This window comes from Leptinotarsa decemlineata, unplaced genomic scaffold (assembly GCF_025532065.1).
Source record: "Leptinotarsa decemlineata unplaced genomic scaffold, Ldec_3_MD MMD2_tig00026282_RagTag_RagTag, whole genome shotgun sequence".
NCBI lineage: Eukaryota > Metazoa > Arthropoda > Insecta > Coleoptera > Chrysomelidae > Leptinotarsa > Leptinotarsa decemlineata.
The window spans coordinates 12936024-12957561 of NW_027412668.1; the positions used below are offsets into that span (position 1 = coordinate 12936024).

The window sequence follows — 21538 nt, forward strand, 5'->3', positions numbered from 1 at the left end:
CTATAAATGGTATAAAAAACACGTTTTCTTCCGGATATCGATTATCCGACGTATAATTCGCAAAACAGCAATGCTTTGTTAGCATTATATTAGCACAAAATAATTTTTTATATCAGATTTATATTTTCAAATAATGAATTAATATTACGTAAATAACACTGTTTTACATGTGAATAGTTTATGTTTGTCCCTACTACTAGTGCTGCCTCTCGTGACACGTTCGCTGTACTATTCTCAGGGAAAAGGCTCAATGTCTCACTTTTTTTATCTTTCTGGAATGCCGTGTCGCTTCGAGAATTGTTCCATCGGCTTCCAAAGACTTCCATCGATATATTATATAAGCATCACCACGACGTAAGGAAGCCGGTCTAGTTCGGAAAATGCAGTGCCAATTGAGCTAATAAGCCTATGAAGCTGCTATAAAGCAGCTGCACAATTTGCGTTTCACTCCACAGTCGATTTTCTGGGAAAGGCACAACCCACTACACTACAACGCCACTTTCTCTCAATGGTGAGGTCATTCCATTTGGAACGGAGGTGAAATATCTTGGCATTGTCCTTGATAAAACACTCACCTGGAACGCTCACTTGGAAAAAGTTTTACATAAAGCCAGACTGTCCCTATGGAAATGTGGATTTGTGGTAAAACTTGGGATTTAGGTCCCAACCAAATCCATTGGATTCATGTCATGATTGGCAAACCAATGATCACGTATGGTGCTATTGCCTGGTGGTCGAAAGCTTTACAGAAAACGGCCCAGGCAAAGCTCTCTGGCTTACAGAAACAGGCTTGTCTGGGCATCAATGGTGCCATCAGTACCACACCGTCAGCGGCTATGGAGATCCTTCTAGATATACCTCCTCTCCACATTTTTCTGGAGAGAGAGACTAGATAGAGTACATATAGATTTGTGCACATTGCCAATTGCATAAATAAATTCAATGCAGTAGGCAACAGACTGATGGTTGACACTGGAAGTCACATCATACTTGAAATGACCTCTGACTTCATGCCTCGAACTGTCGACTACAAGTTGCCTTATAAAGTACTGTTCCTGAGTAGAGAGGACTGGATTCTCCGGGAGAAGGAAATATTGAGAGCAGATAGTTGTTGGTTTACAGATGGATCAAAAATACCTTCTGGTTCTGGTGCAGTCGCAGAGCCAGGACAGAGATATCAACGTGCCTAGGAACCTATGCGGCTGTATTTCAAGCGGAAATTTACGCTAATGAATTGTATGCGGAGATATTGGAAGAATCCATCCTCATACACAAGTCAATAAAAAAACATTTTTGAACAGTCAAGCGGCGTTGGAAGTTCTTTGCTCCAACCGAGCAACGTCTAAATTTGTAGTAAATTGCCAAAAACGACTCTTCTCGATAGGAAGATTTAACAGATTGTCTCTGGTCTGGATTCCTGGTCATACTGGCTTGGAAGGCAATGAGGCTGCTGACTCCTTTGTAAAGGAGTCATTGTCATTGGCATCGCTTTAGGCTTTGCCAAACAAAGATCAAACACCCGGATGGCAAGAAGATTTATGGACTTCTGGCAGAATCTTGGATTGGCTCACTCCAAGGCGTTTGTTCACTCTTCGAAGCTTGATACCAAACATTTGTTGGACTACAGTAGGGATGAACTACGATGTCTAACAGGCCTTCTTACAGGTCGCTGTCTTTTGAATCATCATCTGTAGAGACTCGGACTGTCAGAAGACAGTGTGTGTCGCCTCTGTTTGGAAAATGATGAAACAGCAGAGCACATACTTTGTGCCTGCCCCGCTGGGGACAGAATCAGGTTTTTAGAGTTCGGCAGAGCCGTACTCTTACCATCTGACATGAAAGACCATCCACCATACAAACTAATCGGCTTCGTTAAGAAGCTGGGTATATTGGGTCAAGTGTGAATAGGTGTGAGCCACAATAAACCCTTGCGGGTTGCGGCGGAGGGTCAAATAGACCCACTCACTTTAGACCTAACCTAACCTACACTAGAATCCTCAATGCGGGAAATTACTTTTCGGCAACTTCTACTCAGGCGAATTTTGAAAAAGCTTGTTATCAATAAGGCGCCTGTTTACTGAGAACATTACAAAAACTAAGTATGTGGTGGATCTCGTTCGAGATACAAATTGTTGAAATTTTTCAAAATAGGGTTGGTTTTTGTCAGAAGTTTTTTGCAATTGTAGTTATTTGTATCTCGAAAACGAATGATTTTTTGATAAACATGTCATAGGAAAAAGTTGTTTATTTGATGAGATCCATCACATACTTAGTTATTGTAATGTTCTCGTAATATGCATCGATATAGAAAATATCTCGAAAACGATCACCTCTAGCGTTTTTGAGAAAGTGTACCTTTTTTACTTGGAGAAGGTGTAGAAATTAGGTTTTTTCATGACAAGTGCCAAAAGTTTACTGTCAAAAAAGTTAGAGCAATTTGAAATAAATAATGACGAATACGTCATTTGAATATTTTGAATTACTTATGCTACACCTTGCATATCTATCTATCACAGATTGATTTTTACTTGATTTTTACTTGACAGCACTGATGATGACGAAAGTCGAAAGCGCTTTGCAAGAATTTTAAAAATTATACACTTTAATACAAAAACCTCTTCGATTAATTTAATTTATTAATAATTATAAATTATTAATAATTAATAATTTAATAAGTGTATTCAGCTTTCCAAATCTATCTATTGATTTTTACTTGACCCTCTAGAAGAAATTATTCCAAACTGTCAACAACGCCACTGATTGTTCTGGTGTTCCGAAATAAAAAAAAATTGACCAAAGAATGTGACTATTGATAGAGATAATTTTATTATATTTTGATCGTTACTTAAAAGTGATATTTCGTGAAAAAAAAAACGGTTTTTAGGATTTCTTTTATGGAAACTACCGGTTCCCGGCAATATTATATTTTTATTTCAATATAAGTAGACAGACAACAATATACCGAGGAATACAGTTACCTTTAGTAACCTCTTCTGCATAGCAATAATGCCACATATTTCATTTTCAATTTTTAATAGAGCAATACTTGTGGTAATATCGTATGATATGTTATCCTTTTTTAACTGTAGCAGTTAAAAAAAAGAACCACAAAACTGATATACAGGGTGTAACTAAATAAGTGTAAAACATTTAAGGAGGTGATTCCTCATCATCCTTTCATATAAAGAAATTTCATTGGTGCATCCTCCCTTAAAGGGGGTACATAAAATTTGTATAACAACTTTTTCACAAGCATTAAAAAAGTTACAATATTGAAATTAACCTGACGTTTTGTACTACCAAAATACACTTAGCCAGAAATTTATTTGATTTACCCCATGGTTGTAACGGGTGGAAAACGCAACCCCTAAAATTTATTTCCAATGTAACTTTTTGTTTTACTTGTTTCATTCTAAACAAAAAAATTCTCTTGGATTTTTTGCCTAAAATAAACCAGTTCGCAGCAAAAAATTATTTTACGAACAACTACAGAGATACCTCGTCATAAATGCAAAAATACGAAACTAATATATCTAGTAGGTCGCACTAGCGATAGTGACAATTAAATTGGTATGACGCTGTCAGTTTGTGAATTTTCGAAATTGAATTAATACTAATTGTGTGTTGTTGTTCTGTTCTTAATTTGTTACTTTAATAATTCACTTGTTATTAAAATGGCATACACATATGAGGAAATGGCTGATATGCATTACGTTTACGGTCTGTCGCAGGGAAATGGTTTAGAAGCTTCTAGAAAATATGCTGAAATGTATCCTCAACGGCAGCATCCTTCACATAGAATATTTGCTCGACTTCATCAACGATTACAAGAATATGGTTCATTCGACAAAAGAACGCAGGATTGTGGTCGCCATCGAGAAGTACGAACACCACAGTTTGAGGAAGCAGTACTTAATTTAATTAAAGAACAACCTAGTACCAGTACTAGAAAGATTGCTTTCCAGCTAAATGTTGATCACAGGAACAACTCTTATACCCTTACCACCTGCAACGAGTACAGGCACTGTTACCTCGAGACTTTCCGAACCGTCTTGAATTTTGCAATTGGATGCTGGAAATGATTAGAAGAAATTGTGACTTTCTGAAGACGATAGAATTCACAGACGAATGTAGTTTTTCTCGGGACAAGATTATTAATTTTCATAATTACCACATATGGGCTGATGAAAACCCCTATTGTCGAAACTAACCATCAAGAACAGTTTTCTCTTAACGTGTGGCTTGGAGTTATTGGGGATGATTTAATTGGGCCTCATTTTCTACCTCCTCAATTAAATGGTGAAGCATACGTTCAATTTTCAAGAGAAGTGCATCCAGTACTGCTGGAGGAAGTTCCTTTGGACGTTGGAAGGATGTTTTTATGCATGATGGGGCTCCCGTCCATTTTAGTCAAGTAGCACGTCAGCATTAAACTGAAACATATGCATGTGGAGGACCACAGAACTAGCCCGCTCGATCCCCGGATCTCAATCCTCTCGATTTCTCTATTTGAGGCCATTTACAGCATTTGGTTTATCGTACTCCTGTTCGCGATGTAAAGGACTTAAGAAACCGCATCATCGATGCGTGCAGGGTAATCAGAGAGACTCCAGGAATATTTGAGCGAATAAGTGGCTCAATGCGCCGACGTCTAGACGCATGCGTAATATCTGAAGGTAGACATATTGAACATTTACTATGATTTCTACATGTTTTGTGTTTTATTATTAATAAATTAGTTTTGTTTTTTACCCTTTAATCGTTTAATGCAGGTACTAACTACAAAATAACAATAAATCCAGTTCGCATTTATGACAATGTATCTCTGTAGTTGTTCGTAAAATAATGTTTTGCTGCGAACTGGTTTATTTTGGGCAAAAAACCTAAGAGACATTTTTTGTTTAGAATGAAACAGACTATCGGAAATAGATTTTTGAATGGTAAACAAATAATAAGACAAAAAATTACACTGGAAATAAATTTTAGGGGTTGCGTTTTCCACCCCTTACCCCCTTTGGGGTAAACCAAATAAATTATTGGCTAAGTGTCTTTTTGGTGGTACAAAACGTCAGGTTAATTTCAATATTGTAACTTTTTCAGTGCTTGTGAAAAAAATTGTTATACAAATTTTATGTACCCCCTTTAAGGGGCTGTATCTTAACAAGGGATGTTCCAATGCAGTTTTTTTTATATGAAAGATCCTATCTTTTTTTCGATGAGGAATCACCTCCTTAAATATTTTACACTTATTCAGTTACAGTCTGTATTTTCAAAAGGTACTCAAAATGATACTCGATCAAAACATATCATTCATCAGTAAAGATGCACGTCATCAAAAACAAAATATTGACTCAAATTTCTCGGAATAGGCCACATGAGTACAACTAGATTCCACATCACCATCGTACGATTCCCCTTCTCTTATATTTTTACAATTCTGGTCCTATCATACCATAGTTCGTCATCAATGGTGTGATTTTCACGAATTGAATGATATCAGGCATCTTTATCCTACTCATTGTTCACAGGTAACTTAGGTATGCTATGAAATAGGAAGGAACTATTCTAAAACATACGAACGTAACACGGCAATGTTGCCAGATTAACACTAAAAAATTTCACTGAAGCCTGTACGATTATCAGCTTCTTGGTGTACGATATCAGCATCAACGAATTTTTCATAATAGTTACCCGATGTGACACCTGGAATAGACATGTTTCATAGGTTTTGTTATTGATATTCGATAATACTCCAAAATATATTTGTTTTTCTAATGATCACTTCGATTCTTGACATTTTGTAGTCGGTAAGATTCAAGTGTCTCAATGGAAACACCTTCTGTCATTCAAATACTGAATATGACTTGTGTATTTACGTTAATATCATTAGCCCGTTCAAATTTTTATAAGTACACAAGTACAAATCAAAACTTTTGAATTCTGGTATACATTCACGGTTTTAGGGACAATCTTTTGACGTCCGTCAACCTAAGCTAAAGAAGTTTTTGATAATTCTCAAAAAATGACAAAATATGTACTTAGGCATGAACAAAAAATCTAAATCTAACTTATCAGGAAAATTGTGAGACTTGACAACGTTGTCGCTAACTTCGCGCTGTCGACGCGACAAATAGTTGAAACGCTCTTTTAAACTTCCAAGCTTCGAACCAATTCAAACTGAAGCCAGTCTCTCCTAAAACGTTGAGGAGTATAGTCGATTTTCATTTTGATCGCTTGCCACGTGACCGTCGTGATTTTCGAACTTCTCGCGTTTTTCTGAGAGTGACTCTACATAACTAGCACGTTTTTTTGCAAGTGGAGTGAAAGGAATTGATATTATGTATACTGTCGTCAACGATATCAAACGCAACTTTGCTATTTTTTCAGCAGTTTTTATAACACGTGAGTTTTTTCAGTATTATCTGCTCTTTTACAAAACTATTTTTTGAATGAACACCTATCAGATATGTTCATTTACCATTCAGTAATAATAATACCTGCTTTTTTACTTGATGTAATAGGGGGGACTGTGTTGAAAAATTGGACAGAAAAATAAAAAAATATTTACATGCAAAAACAGTTACTGCATGAGTAGGGTGTGTAACCTCTGGCGTGAAATGGGTTCATTGAAAACACTTTTCTCTCACCAGAACGAAAATACGGTTTCTCGACGCGCGTTTCGCTAACCAAGTTAGCATCATCAGGAAATTACTAAAACTACTTCTAACAAGCTATGTCAATGTTTTCATATGCATCTAGAAGAATCATTACTTTGCAAAATGAGTATCATAAAATTAATTCCTAGTTTGAATAGAAGGGGTTATATTTTTAGGAGTGTCATTACGATGTCATCGATGACATAAGCAGATCAAGCTTATTCCGTGACATTCAAAATCGTAATTCATGAATGAAGTGTGTGTATTTTCTATGTTATCCAATTTGGTACTGAAGAGCCTTGGGGCAAGTGTCTTAAGGCGAAACATTGGTGTATACCAGTGAGGGTGACAGTGTTCCATGTGAGTGCAATTTATTACCATTCATTCAAAGTAGAACTCATGTGAATGATATCTGATTTTTATTCCACAACTAATGTTTTAAATACAAACTGAGTAGAGAAAAGTATCTTCTGTATAATTCAGTGTTCATATAGAAGTATTTGTTTCGAAAGAATTATTTTCTTTCGTGTAATTCAATGTTTATATGAAAGTAGCTGTTTCAGGAGGACTTTCTTTCAGTGTGTATCTGAAAGTTACTTCTTTGCCTGATCTACACATCCATGTATAGAGTTACTTATTTTCCGAATTGATTACTTCCTTCCTTTCTTTGGAAGATTCCCTCATACCTTTTTTGTATCAAGATGGAGTAGTAGAAAGCCAAAAACTTTCTTTCCCAAAAATTAATCACTCCTGAAAATATAACCCCTTCAATTCGAAATTAACATCTAGTCATTATTCTCAAATCGTACGTATATCTAATGGTCTAGTTAGACATTATTCACACAAATTTAATTGAATCAATGAAATCAAATTCTCAATTTCAAAACTTTGCATAAATGCTTCTACAGAAACCCCCAGGTTCAATTTCATATTATGATTATGACACTGACTAGACCCTAACTCTACTGGGTCAACTCAACAGATATAAGAGACCGAAATGAAAATAAAAAACGAAATGCCACACTTCACTGATTCACATAACATCACGAAAATAAGACAACAATTGATCAATTCAAATCCTGGTATTTCATGAATATCTACAATTTATATATGCTATTCAGAAATCTCAATCGAAACTTATTGGTAAAATAACACATTTTCAATACGAATCGAAACATTATTGTGGATAATAGTGATTTTATTAAAATCGAAAAGAATACGCGACGAAGTTAATGCAACTGGCTGCGTTAAGTTAGTCGGATGACTAGGGTGCCGGCTCTCCGGTCTCATGTCAAGTGAAGACAACTCCTACAGTTGAAAAATACGAGTTTAGTCATTTATGTATAGTTCAAGTAAACGATATAGTGCAACCTACCTTCCATAATCCCGTATCACATCGCGTCTTGCGTTCATAAGGTTTGTTTTTGACTATTTTACGTACAGTTGAGTAAGGAATTTCGGTCAAATCAGATAACAACAATTTTAGTAATTATTACTGCGCCAATATCGAATTCCAACACTAAAATCGCGATCAGTTCCTGAACTGAACATTGACAACACGACGGCTTGCATTCTATTCGTCACCGTAACATGGCTTCAAATTTAATTCTATGACTCTTCAGCCAATCATGAAACTCGGTTAGTAATAATCATTCACCACGAACCGCCAATTCTTCAGTCCACGTGGACTAGTTGGAGCGGCTTTATTTTTCTGTATTGGACTTTTGGCTCTTGAGAGCGCCGAAACTTTAAATATGCACAATACCGGTTACTTCGACTACACTCTCTCCATATATTCGAGCATAGTGTCTTTAATAATTGTACTTTTAAATGAATATTCTTATTGAATTTTGCATCATTCATGTAGGACACTTCATTAAATTCCAGAATTGCTATTTTGTTCTTATGTTGATGCGCATTCATCTAAGATGATTCAGAAACATAACGAATGTTATGTTTGGAAAGTACTTTTTCTTTCGTGTAATTAAATGTTTATATGATAGTATTTTTTAATAAGATATTTTTTCCAAATTGTTACTGATAGTGACTTTTATGCATGATCTACGCATGTTTGCAAAGAGTTCATTTTGAAATTAATTAATTCTTCCTATCTATGGAAGTTTTCAACATTTTTTATATAAAGATAAAGAAGTAGAAATACATAACCTATCTTTTCCAAAAATTATTCTATCCTAAAAATATCCACTTTTCAGTTCAAATATGTAGTGATAGTATCACTCGTATCAAAGTTTTTTTCTATATCTATAAAATGATTGATTGTGCTAAAGTGAAAATGACATACATTTTCGAAATGAATAAAAAAACTCACCTCATTCATAATGGTGTTATAAACATGATATTTTCATTTCTCAATTTTGGAAATTTTTCAGATCGCTGTAGTTTTTTTGAATATTCGAAATATGTCACATGCTAAGGGCGATCTTTATCTTTGGTAGTAACGGTGATGTAGATTTGGCCAATTTGGGATGTTGGTCTAATATATTCGGTATGAAGAAAAATTACAGTGGATGAAATGGTGGGAGAAAGTGACAATTATTGTTTACTGAAATCTTTATTTACTCCTTCTTATCCTATTAACCGCAGTTGCGGTTTTATCTGTTCTCTGACATTATAGGATAGGTTATATAAAAAAAGACAATACTCAAATAAGTGTTTTGGAATACGAACAATCCTGAGTGAAGGTGTTTTAGTGAATATTTTTAAAAGTCCATCAAAATCAGATTACTTTCAGCGAATGCTTTTTTGAAGGCTGATATTTTGATTCACATTTGCTCTCTATACTTTTGTCAAATAAATCGCTTGTTTGAACTATATAATCGCAATTCTCTCAATGTTTTGAAAAACATGATAAAAGTTCACCGTGGATGTTTTCTTCGAAACACTCCGACTTTAATGCTGACATGATGCTCTCGATATTTCGTTTCCTATATTCCTCATTGGCCTCGTTAGAGAATAACTCGCAATAAGGCTTCAATATTGATTTTTGTCATTCTAAAGATATAACGAATAAACGAATCCTTTCTTTTTTATACGTCGCTGAACACGGTTATTCAACGTAGAAATCACATGCTTGGAGCATCCTCGAAATTACAGAGATCTATTGTAGGCCAGATATAATACTCTGTACGTCTGGAATAATTTCTCTTTTTTCTTCTCAAACTATTCAGCCACCGGTTTTATTTTTTCTTGTTGATTCACCAAAATCAGTTTTCTATGATTTTGAAGTATATCACTTGAGATGTTTTAGGTATATATTATGATAATTAAACGTGTTCATGAATCAGGTGTGTAATGCGTTGTAATGAGGCACTTATCAGATATATCTTATCATCATGTCTGCTATATTTCACTACTAGTAAGTATCTGTTATTCAATATCAGTAATTTCACAATAATCAGATATCGAAAATGTTAAGGCAATATATATATATATATATATATATATATATATATATATATATATATATATATTATATATATATATATATATATATATATATATATATATATATATTGCCTTAACCTTTCTCGAATTCATATCATTTCTAGAAACATGTGGATTCGTTTACCAATGGCATTCCAGGTTAGCTTTCCAGTTTCCGCTACCGCAGTTGTCGGTTGATTGCTCAAACCACCAACACTGACATAAAAACTTGGCAAGTTGACTTGGGTGTCACACCAATAGGTGGTTCCACTTATGTCTCGCTTGTGTTTACGCAGTTATTTTTACTGAGTACTTTTCTTGGTTTTTCACATTTTGTCTTCAATCGAGGACCGCCTGCCCGGTACTGACGATACCCAATAGGCTGAAACAGCTGGGCTGTTTCAGCCCAATAGGCTGAAACAATTTAAGAGCCGGCATTTAAGAGATGGCATTTCAGGTTAGCTTCCAAATTTCTGCTACCGCAGTTGTCGGTTGATTGCTCAAACCACCAACACTGACATAAAAACTTGGCGAGTTCTCTTGGGTGTCACACCACCCAAATGAACTTGCACTTATGTCTCGCTTACGTTTACGCAGTTATTTTCATTAAGTACTTTTCTTGGTTATTCACATTTTGTCTTCAATCGAGGACCGCTTGACCGGTAATGATGATGCCCAATAGGCCGAAACAGCTGTCCACCGATGGCTCTTGGATTGAAATCAATATGGGAATGATTAGTATTTATCTATTCATCTTTTGATTCTCATGGAATTATTTTCCAGCAGCTTGACTGCATTAACCTTTCTCGATTTCATATCATTTCTAGAAACATGTGTTCCCATATTCCAATGCTTTGCCAATATTTTGCTAGTCACTATTGAACCGCATTCGAAAAATTGTAATTTGAAAGAGAGAATGAAATTCACAATCTCAATTAAACCATGGTGATTTGATATTATCCTGGTCGGTTTTGAGTGTATCAAAGAAACACTATCTGTTCCACCTTTATTTTATTTATTATGTGAACAATCGATATATACTCTATTTCTGGCAGGATCAAATAACCGCATTTATTATCGTTCTCAACTTTCTTTTGGTATCGCTATAGGCACCTCATATTTCACTTAGTGCAAAGCGATGAATTAGAATTTATGTACCCTGAATTGTTGTTGGCCTCGAACACCTATAAAATCGAGTTAGTATCTACAGGTCTGCAGATCCGTATATAGTGTAACTATTTTTCTGAATTCCTTCCTTATGCCGACCGTTCACATGTTGAAACAGCAGAATAGGCTTGTCCTATACTACTTTATATATATATATTCGATTATTCACAATCAGAAAATACACTGAGAAAAAGGAGAAACAAGACTTCTCGAAATCAAGCTGTAGAAATATACTAGCGATGAATGACAATAAGATTCATACTTTTTTGTAATATACAGACTACTCTTTTCATCGCCATTCCTTTGATATAGGAGTTATGGCAAAACTATGAAAAAGTTGTTTGTTCATCTTCTTGAGATGAAAAAAAAGTTCTATTTTTTGTTTTTTTTTTCGAATCAAGAGACAATCATATATTGAGTAGCGACTATTCAGAAAATCAACATGGACGTAGCTTTCAAAATTTCATGTTAACTCCAAGAGGTGAGAAATTTCTCAAAATAAGTTTCAGAAAATGTAGCAAAAATACGTTGGTCAAACAATATATCTGTGATACTGCACAGAATATTCTAGTTCTTCTGAACGTTTCTGGGTGAATATCTACAGAATGAAATAGTATTTAATTGAATCTGGTAATAACGGACTTACATGCCTCTACATTATTGTCAAAATTCTGGTGTTATATTTTATTCGTTTTACATTCATCCTTGAATTCAACTTTGGAAAGGGGTGTTTTGTGCAAATGCGTTGTGTATTAGTTTGAAAATGAGAACTTGAAATATTTGAAAGCATTTTTTATTGAAGTGAAAATTTCGAAGATGTGAAGCAAAAAGAACGAAAATTGAACATTTATTATATGTATGGTAGCGTTCCTGAATAGTAAGAGTAAATAATTCACATACTCATATAATACGAGTACTTTACACACTTTTTACTTAAAACTCCAACAGAGTTCGTAGAAAAAACATTTGTAGTGATGAATTGAGAACATGTTTTATCTACAATTTCATTTTTTTTATTTTCTTGAACTAACCGCTTTCTTATTCTACCTTCACTGAGATATTCAGTGGGAAATGTCAAATGATTTGATTCCCTCTCATACCTATTTCTGAAAATGACTTTCACTCACTCATTGGACCATAAGAGAAAGTGCTGGAATTTTCACTCCTCAGTTGAATAATCCCTTTTTCAACATTCCTTTCTTCTTTCAAAAAGCCCAGCATTTGAAGTATTTTCTATTTTGATTAAGTTGAACTGTATGAATATGTTTGGTTTCTATTTCAGTCGTTTTTGCTCTCATACACCGGGTGACGATTGATTTTCTACTTCATTAAATTCGTAATTTCAATTTCCAAGTTCGAAACTTCCATTTTAGATCCGTAATTCTGAATAAATTCTGAAATAATTTTCAATAAATTCAACTATCCACCTATATAAAGTGAGCACGTCTAGTTGCAGTGGAATTTTTGAAATGTATTTTATTAATTGTCTAGAATTTGTTGTGAAATACATTTAAATAATTTTACTGCAAGTGGCCTTGATAATTTCATAGAGGTCCACTTTTCTCAGTGTACTGAGTCTCTAATCTTATGTATCATTAACTTAAACTCAAGTGGAATATTGAACAATCACTCTATTTTCAAGTATACTAGATTTCAAAATATTATGATTTTTTTTTCAAATTTCAATTTCTCAACTACGTCGAAAATTGATCGCTTAACTCCAGTGATGAACCATTGGCTTAAGATAACCAGCCCACATTCCGTGCTTTCAATTTCCTTTGGGTTATTTTCAATCATACTAACACGCAAATATCGTGATGCCAAAATACGATGAAAACAAAACCCAAGGTCATTCTAAAGATGTTTTCTACCGCCAGATTGATAGTGAACTGGATTTTTAATAATCTATGTGGATACATTATTAGCTCACATTTTAATTTTTTCATTCTGCATAATGAATAGTGTGGTAAAAAATGGCCACTGTTTCAAATCGTAATTTTTGGCGGTTGGTAATCTTTGAATTTTTAAAGTAAAAATATTAATTATATTGAAGTTGCTCATTAACAGGTCAATAATATTTTTTCTGTGACGGGAAAAAAGTTTGACATTTTATCTCTGATGACAGGTATATCGATAATTTTCTGACTTTAACATATTGTAATAATATGTTTTTTCAATATTGAATCGTCGTTTTTCCGGCACAGAAAAAACAACAGAAAAAACAACACAACCTCGAGCTAAAATCTAACCCTTTTTCCTTGTATAATAAATAACTATTATTTTCATTTATTTTCCGAAACAAACAGGCAGAGCCTAGTAATATGTTTCTTGGAAGCTACAAGTAAAACTTTTGATTAAAAAATAAAAATGTTTTGCAGAAAAAGAAAAAAAAATCAGATTACAAAAACGAGACTTATACCGATAATAATGTCAATAAAAAAACCTAGTTAACTGATATGATTGTAGGGAACTAGGTATGTATGTTCACACTCATCAGCAGAATCAGGAATTGATGACCTCTCTTAGGTTAGATTTAAGTTTTGAATATGATACCTCAAAGATATCAAACCTAAGGATCTTCGTGTATTTATTATATATTGAACAAATTCTGTCAATAGGGGATTTATGTTGATTGACATGAAAAGTAATTTGTCGCGGACGAACCAGGCAGCGGAACATAGAGCAGATTTGACTGGTGAGAGAAATGGTATTTATCTACTGTTTTCTAGTAATTTGATGTGAAATTCATCTCTGTAATTCTCTGTGAAAATCATCTCTGATTGGTCCATACGACATAAAACCTGGCGAACTGCTGTACTCTTTTAAATACAAATATTTCATAAATTTGTTTTGAATTGTTGTTCATAAGTGGAATGTTATATATAACATTGTTGGTTCTATATATATATAGAACCAACAAATAATGGGGCTGAGCAGCAAATGAAAGAGTACTCTTTAAAGTTTGTCCAAGCTTTCGGAAATTTACTAAATTGTTCCCATCATCAGGGATGCTACAATATGATGGTGTAAGTAATATTAATATATAATTATGAGTGGTTAGACTTACAACTTTTTGAGGATGTTTCATACGGTGGTCATGTAAAATATTGGACACAACATGATGGATGAACATTGATACAATACATTTATAAAACTGGTTAAAGGATGTCTAATATTGGATAAAATATTTGTGAAAAACGTTACAGTTTAAAATTATTTTGAAGGAAGAATAATGTCACATGTCGAAATTTCACAAAACATTAATTTGGAGAGATTGACAGATAGTTGACATGACATATGTCATGTCTATTGACATGTTCAGCTAAAGCACATGTCAATAAATTTGACCACCATATGAATTTTGATGCCACTAAGGTCTTAGCTAGTGAAACACATTTAACAAAAAGAACCTTTCTTGAAATGGCATTCATTGCTGAAAATGAAAATTGCATCAACAAAAAAACCGACATTAATCATCTTAGTGAGATATATTCCTATCTTTTGACGTTAGATAAAAATCCATATAACAATGTTTCAATGAATTCATTAATAGAATAATGTATTATATATTTCAATCCAATTGTTATTATCCTACATTCACTTTTGAAAAAATAAAAAAAGAATAAAGCTGCACAGGTAGAAATTTCCAAAATAATTCTTTACAAGTCAAAGTTGGTAACAGCCTTTATCACTAGAACCACTGACATATGTCATGTCAACTATCTGTCAATCTCTCCAAATTAATGTTTTGTGAAATTTCGACATGTGACATTATTCTTCCTTCAAAATAATTTTAAACTGTAACGTTTTTCACAAATATTTTATCCAATATTAGACATCCTTTAACCAGTTTTATAAATGTATTGTATCAATGTTCATCCATCATGTTGTGTCCAATATTTTACATGACCACCGTATGAAACATCCTCAAAAAGTTGTAAGTCTAACCACTCATAATTATATATTAATATTACTTACACCATCATATTGTAGCATCCCTGATGATGGAAACAATTTATTAAATTTCCGAAAGCTTGGACAAACTTTAAAGAGTACTCTTTCATTTGCTGCTCAGCCCCATTATTTGTTGGTTCCATTCCTAACTAGTCAGCAACGATTACCTTCTCCTCTATATATACCGGGTGTCCCAGAGCTTTTAGGCCAGCAGATATCTCAGTTACCTGCAGAACAAAAATCAAAACAAAAATATGTATCATAGGAGAACACAAGCACTTTCATGCAGCATAGCAAAATCCACCCCCTGGTAAACAACCCCCAAGAAACCACCCCTAACTTTTGTTTTTCAAATGGCACGCCCATGTTTGTTTTGGTTCAACTTACAGTCTTTTTCATTTCTCGGTCAATTATGTATCATGGTAGGTAGAATGACATGCAGAATCATAGAAAATAAAAACATAATTGAAATATTAATGTTTAAGGTCATCTGTATTTTGATACATGATACTACAGAAAATGTTCAAAATGTTGGCCAGCACTTGCCACACATGCTTCAAGTCGCCGAATCAGCGCGCGAGTACAGGAAGCCCTAATCATTTCCGGAGTAACGGTATGACAAGCCTCTAAAATTTTTTGGGTTAAATCGTCAATATTCATTGCAACTCGTTTCAGATATCCCCACAGGAAAAAGTCCAGTGGCGTGAGATCTGGAGAACGTGCAGGCCATCGCACAGGTCCACTATTTCCAATCCAACGGTCTCGAAAAGTATCATTGAGGAATGTAGTAACTACATTATGGTTATGTGCAGGAGCACCATCTTGTTGCCACCACATTTGTTGTCGTTCTTCAAGTGGAATATCTTCCAGGAGGGCAGGTAAACAATTTTCCAAGAAATGTAAATATCGGTGGCCCGTCAAAGTGTCTTGGAAAAAATGGGGCCCGATGAGTCGTCCATTATGTAAACCACACCACACGTTCACACCCCACATTGTTTGGAAATTGGTTTCTCTAATCCAGTGAGGGTTGTCCTGTGACCAATAGTGCATGTTATGTCGATTAACAGTACCATTATTATGGAAGCGGGATTCGTCACTCCACAAGATTTGATTGAGGATGTTTGGATTGTCATGGACTAAAACTTGAATGTGAGCAATGAATGCCGTTCGTCTTTCGAAATCGGTAGGTCTGAGTCCTTGGTGTAAATGAATTTTGAAGAGATGATACTTGTACTGTTTGAAAATTCTTTGCACAGATGACTTACTGATCCCAATCTCTACCGCCAATGCACGAACCGAAATATGAGGATGTGCTTCGGCGTAGGCCAACACATTTATGCAATTTTCCTCAGTTCGCACGGGAGTAGGATGTACTTGATCTGTTTTTCCTGGAAATGATCCCGTTCGCATGTTATTTTCTACATACGAAAACGTATTACGACCTGGTTGTCGACGATCAGGAAAGCGCTGCCCATACAGCCTCTCCGCAGCACGTTTATTCTTTCGGCATTCACCAAAAATTAAAAGCATATCAACGTATTCGTTGGGAGTGAAGGTAAAAGGCATTTTGATATTCAACAACAATATCACGACTGATGGCAATGTGTCATCCAGATATCAGAGGAATGAAAGGAAGCACAAAAAGTTCTAACATTTTATCGCCTCTTTTTCTGCGTAGCGTCCACTTTTTCTGGTGTCTACAATGCAGAACAATTCGATCAGTCCAGTTAATAGTACCCACTAACGTATTCAATTTTCTCGAACAATTATGATATATCGTTGGTTGAGAAATAACAAGAGCTGTCAGTTGAACGACAAACAACATGGGGTTGCCATTTGAAAAACAAAAGTTAGGGGTGGTTTCGCAGGGGTTGCTCGCGAGGGGGTGGATTTTGCTCTGCTACATGAAAGTGCTGGTGGTCTTCTATGATATACATATTTTTTTTCAATTTTTTTCTGCAGGTGACTGAGATATCTGCTGGCCTAAAAGCTCTGGGACACCCGGTATATATATATATATATATATATATATATATATATATATATATATATATATATATATATATATATATATATATATATATATATATATATATATATATATATTTAATAGAGTACATTGCATATGAATGAAGAGAAAAAACAATTCCCTCCAGTTCATAGAAAATAATATTCGCCTCTCCACTTACAAGAAATTTTGGTGCAATTAATGACACTCGTGAATCGTTATATAACTATCATTTATCTGTGTATGGATGTCTACATTATGCTGTGTAATGTCCACTGTGAGTGGTCCCATTGCGATTTGACAGTGCATAGAGGTTATGAAGAACAGGTGTGACGCCCGCAGATGCTATTGTATAACGGTTTTATAAACTTTGAAGTAGAAATTTAACGTTAAGGTGTGTTTTTTGAATACGTTATATTGGATTTCCATCAGAAAAGTGGGCACCTAATTTTTATGTCTCTTCTGTGAACTATTGATTCCATGAACGAATTTCAAAGTTATTATTCAAAGTATCAGTGCATATAATGTGTAAGTGATCATTGTCGGTTTGCTTGTTAATCTGTTTTTCTGTGTGTTTGTGCACGCTCAAAAAATCGGTTCAACCGATTTGGTGCCTAAATTATTCGAATCGGTTCATTAAAAAAAAAGTTATGTCAATTCAAGAAATTTTGTCAAATATTTGAAAACTCCAAAACTGCAGGACATGTGAATGAAGTCGCGGCAACAACTATTTTGTAAACCTACTATTGTACAATTCCATAATAGTAGGCATAAAATTCTCAGAAAGATTATTGCATCAAAACGAAAACTTTTTTGTCAAAGTTGTGATTCTATATATTTTATCATAATTTTTCCTCATCTGTTTAGTATAATTTCCGTACGCCACTGCAAGAGAGATTAAAGCAAAAACATCAGTCATTTCTGAAATTTAGTGCCTACTATTTCAGAATTATAGCATACTTCGGAGAATCAATAAATCATTTCATGGGAGTTATGGAAAAAATCAATTAACTTTTCGGTCTTTTTTTCGAAAGGAAACAAAGTAGAAAGAAATGTCTGGAAAACAACCTCTTTAGTGAATGAAAACCATGCCATTCGACAGACGGAGAGACACACTATAGAATTACACGAAAAAAATATTTTCTGATTGTGCTTTCTCCATAGCAATTAGCGGTTTGTTAGACACTATTTTCAATATAATTATCAATACCATGTTAGATATTGTATGTCGAGTGTGTAACCGCTATCGCGGTAAAATTCAAGTATTATATCAAAAGAATGACAGTGTAATATGGTAGATGGAATCAGAAGTGTGATTTAACGTACTTCTTTGACCAAGATGTGATGTTTTGCTTCCTGAAAGCCGTTTCAGCTTCAAGGGATGATGCGTTTTCCCCCAATCTATTTCATGACATCCATTTCAACAATGTTATTCTCTGTACTAGTCTGTACAGATCTCTCTGGTCATAATCTCTGGTCATACTCTCTTGGTCACAATTTGGGTTATGCATATATTGTTCACCTCATGTGATCCAAAGCCTATAACATTCGCATGAATATGACGAGCTGTGTCTCTGTCAGCTTGTTGCATTGCCTGCAGCTGAAACCTTCATTGTTCAGGTGTCTTTTTAATGGACAGTGTCCAGTGACTAGCCCTGTATTCATTCAAAGCCTACCCCTGATTTCCCAGTACTTTTCATATTTCTTATAGAATCATTTTCAAATCTGGTTCCGTACCAAAGATTTTGGTACCCTCACAACTGGTTCAGGGCAAATGTATGGGTTTGAGGATTACTGTCTAGCACACTCAGCTTTTTCGTGGCTCATGATACCTGTGTATCTTGTTCGCCAATTTTCTTAATTCCTCACGGCATTCCCAGACTAACTCGATGTCACTTGGATTCGTCAGTGTCCCTAGTGCTGTGAAAATGTTGATTCGCTCTTTTTGTTGAGGCCTCGAATTAATGTTTCTTGCTCATTGCAATATTGCATTCATTTCAGCTTTGAAGACTGATGTGTACTACAGGTAACTGAAATGAAGATTTCTCCCCGCACAGTATATTCCAGCTTCCGATCCATGTTTGGTTTTCAACCCATCTGTATACCAGGTGTTTCTGCCGTATTCCAAAATTCCGAAATTTCTGAGCTACCTAAACCCATGTACGTTGGTGAGTTTTTCAGTCCGAATTAGCCCACTCTTGGTTTCCCAATTCTCACAAGATGTAAAGGAGGAAGATTCAATAGTGTCTCCAATGCAACTATTGGGGTAGTTTCCATTGCTCCCGTCATTCCCAAACATGCAAGTCTCTGCAACCTGCTCAAGTTGTTAATAGCAGTAGTTTGTTTCATCTCTGGCCACCAGACCATAGATGCATATGCTGTCAGCTGGACTGGTAGTATGCCTTCATAAGTGGGATTCAACATCTGACAAGTTGGACCCACTATGTCTATATCCTCTATTTTAACTGGAGTTTATGGATTGTTCACTTTCGCCTAGCCCAAAGAAACTTTTTTCTGATATGACCAGCTTTACGAACAGTTCATAAATGACTCTTTCGTTAATTGCATCTTGCAATTTATAACAGCCTTCCAAAGGAAAGTTGTACTGGAAATAAAAATAAAATTCAGTCCCAGTTGTTTCTCTGGGAAACAAGCTGTGCTCTTAAAAATGAGTTTTGTTTCTTGGAAAAATAAGTTCCATTTCTATTATTTGTGGCTCTCTCGCAGAACTTTATATGAATCAATCTCATAGTCTACAGTGCTAGCTAGACGGGTATTATATCATCAGAAGTGGGATTAAACACCTGAGAAGTGGGATCCACTAGGTATATCTCTTCTCTCGTAATATATCTTTGGCCAAACACTGATTACTCCACAACGATTTGAGATAAAGCGGTTACATCGTTTGCTATTGAAACGAGAGTTCATTTTTGTCTAAGGCAAACAAAAACTACGAATAGTGCTTTCATATACCAATAAACATTTCCATCATATGAGCAGCTTTTCGGTCGGTTCATGAATGCGTCACATGCCTTACAATGTACCCATTCCAAAGGAGTAGTTATAAGTACTGGAAATAAAATGAAATTCTGTCTCGGGTCTTCCTCGGGCCAAACAAGCTGTGCTTTGAAAAATGAGTTTTGTTTCTTGAAAAATAAGTTCCATTTCTATTATTTGCGGCTCGCTCGCAGAGCTTTATATGAATCAATCTAATAACCTTCCGCAACTACAATGCCAGCTGGACGGGTCCATTAAAAGCGTTCACACGCGCCATATATCGGCCTTCGACAATGGAAACATAAATGGACGTAACAAAGGAGATTAAAAATACATTAGAGTATTGTTAAAATGAGTTGCTTATTGTTAGGCTGTAAAAGCTCCGAAATGAAAGTTTAGTTAGGGGTTTGTTGGCAGAACTATTCATTTAATTTCCTTCACTTTTCGTTAATAGTAGTTGTGGATAAATGCAGCAGTCAAGAGCTGAAAGCATATTGTGGTTGGCTCAAAAAGGATGTTTTTGATAATGAAACTTTAAATGCTCGCAGCAGCTAAACTAGTGTAAATGCTATGAACTAGTGACCGACCGAAAGTTCGGTTTCGGTCGAGTTTCGGCAAAAAAACGGGTTTAGTTTCGGTTTCGGCGGCAATCCTGCCGAAACTACGACCGAAACCGAAACTGCATTCGTGAGTTCTCGCGTTGTGATCGGTCATGTTCGGTGCGTTGAATTTCATACAAGCGACGAAGACATTTTGCCGCGTCCACGTGCCTAATAATGTCGTGACTTAAGTACTTTGTGATTTACTTTGTTTATTACATAAATATGAAGTACCTATTGTAATATTAGGTAACAAGTTGAATAAGTAATTTTATGTTTAATATTTTTGAAAAACCATTAATAATATTCAAAAGAAGAATCTTCACCTAGTATATTTAAGGTGCAATGAATATTTTTTCTCAATAAGGGGTTGTTATGTTGATTATGCTACTTTATCTTGGAGTAATGCAGCTCAAACACAGATAGTCAAACTACTGATTTTACAAAAGTCTGCTATAAGATGTATTATAAAGTCAGATTGGGAGTCTAGTTGTAGGCCTTTATTTCCGGCTCTAGGAATAATTACTGTTTATGTCTTATTTATATACCACAAATTAATATTTATTAAAACTAATATTGGATGCTATTAAACTCATGATGAGATACATGAATATGATACAAGGTTCAAAACCAGAATAGTTGAACCAAAAACAAGGCTTCAAAAAACCACCAATATTGATACGGGACTCTATAACAACTTACCATCTCAATTT

At 34.9% G+C, this 21538-nt stretch overlaps 1 protein-coding gene across 1 annotated transcript in view; it reads left to right on the forward strand.

Moving 5' to 3' along the window:
- Nucleotides 1–6148: 6148 nt before the first annotated feature.
- Nucleotides 6149–21538, forward strand: part of LOC111512051 (uncharacterized) — a 176056-nt gene continuing 160666 nt past the window's right edge. Inside the window, exon 1 of the mRNA XM_074179837.1 lies at nt 6149–6402. Within this exon, the coding sequence (XP_074035938.1) occupies nt 6339–6402 (64 nt within the window). The 5' untranslated portion in view covers nt 6149–6338. The remainder of the gene's footprint in view (nt 6403–21538) is intronic.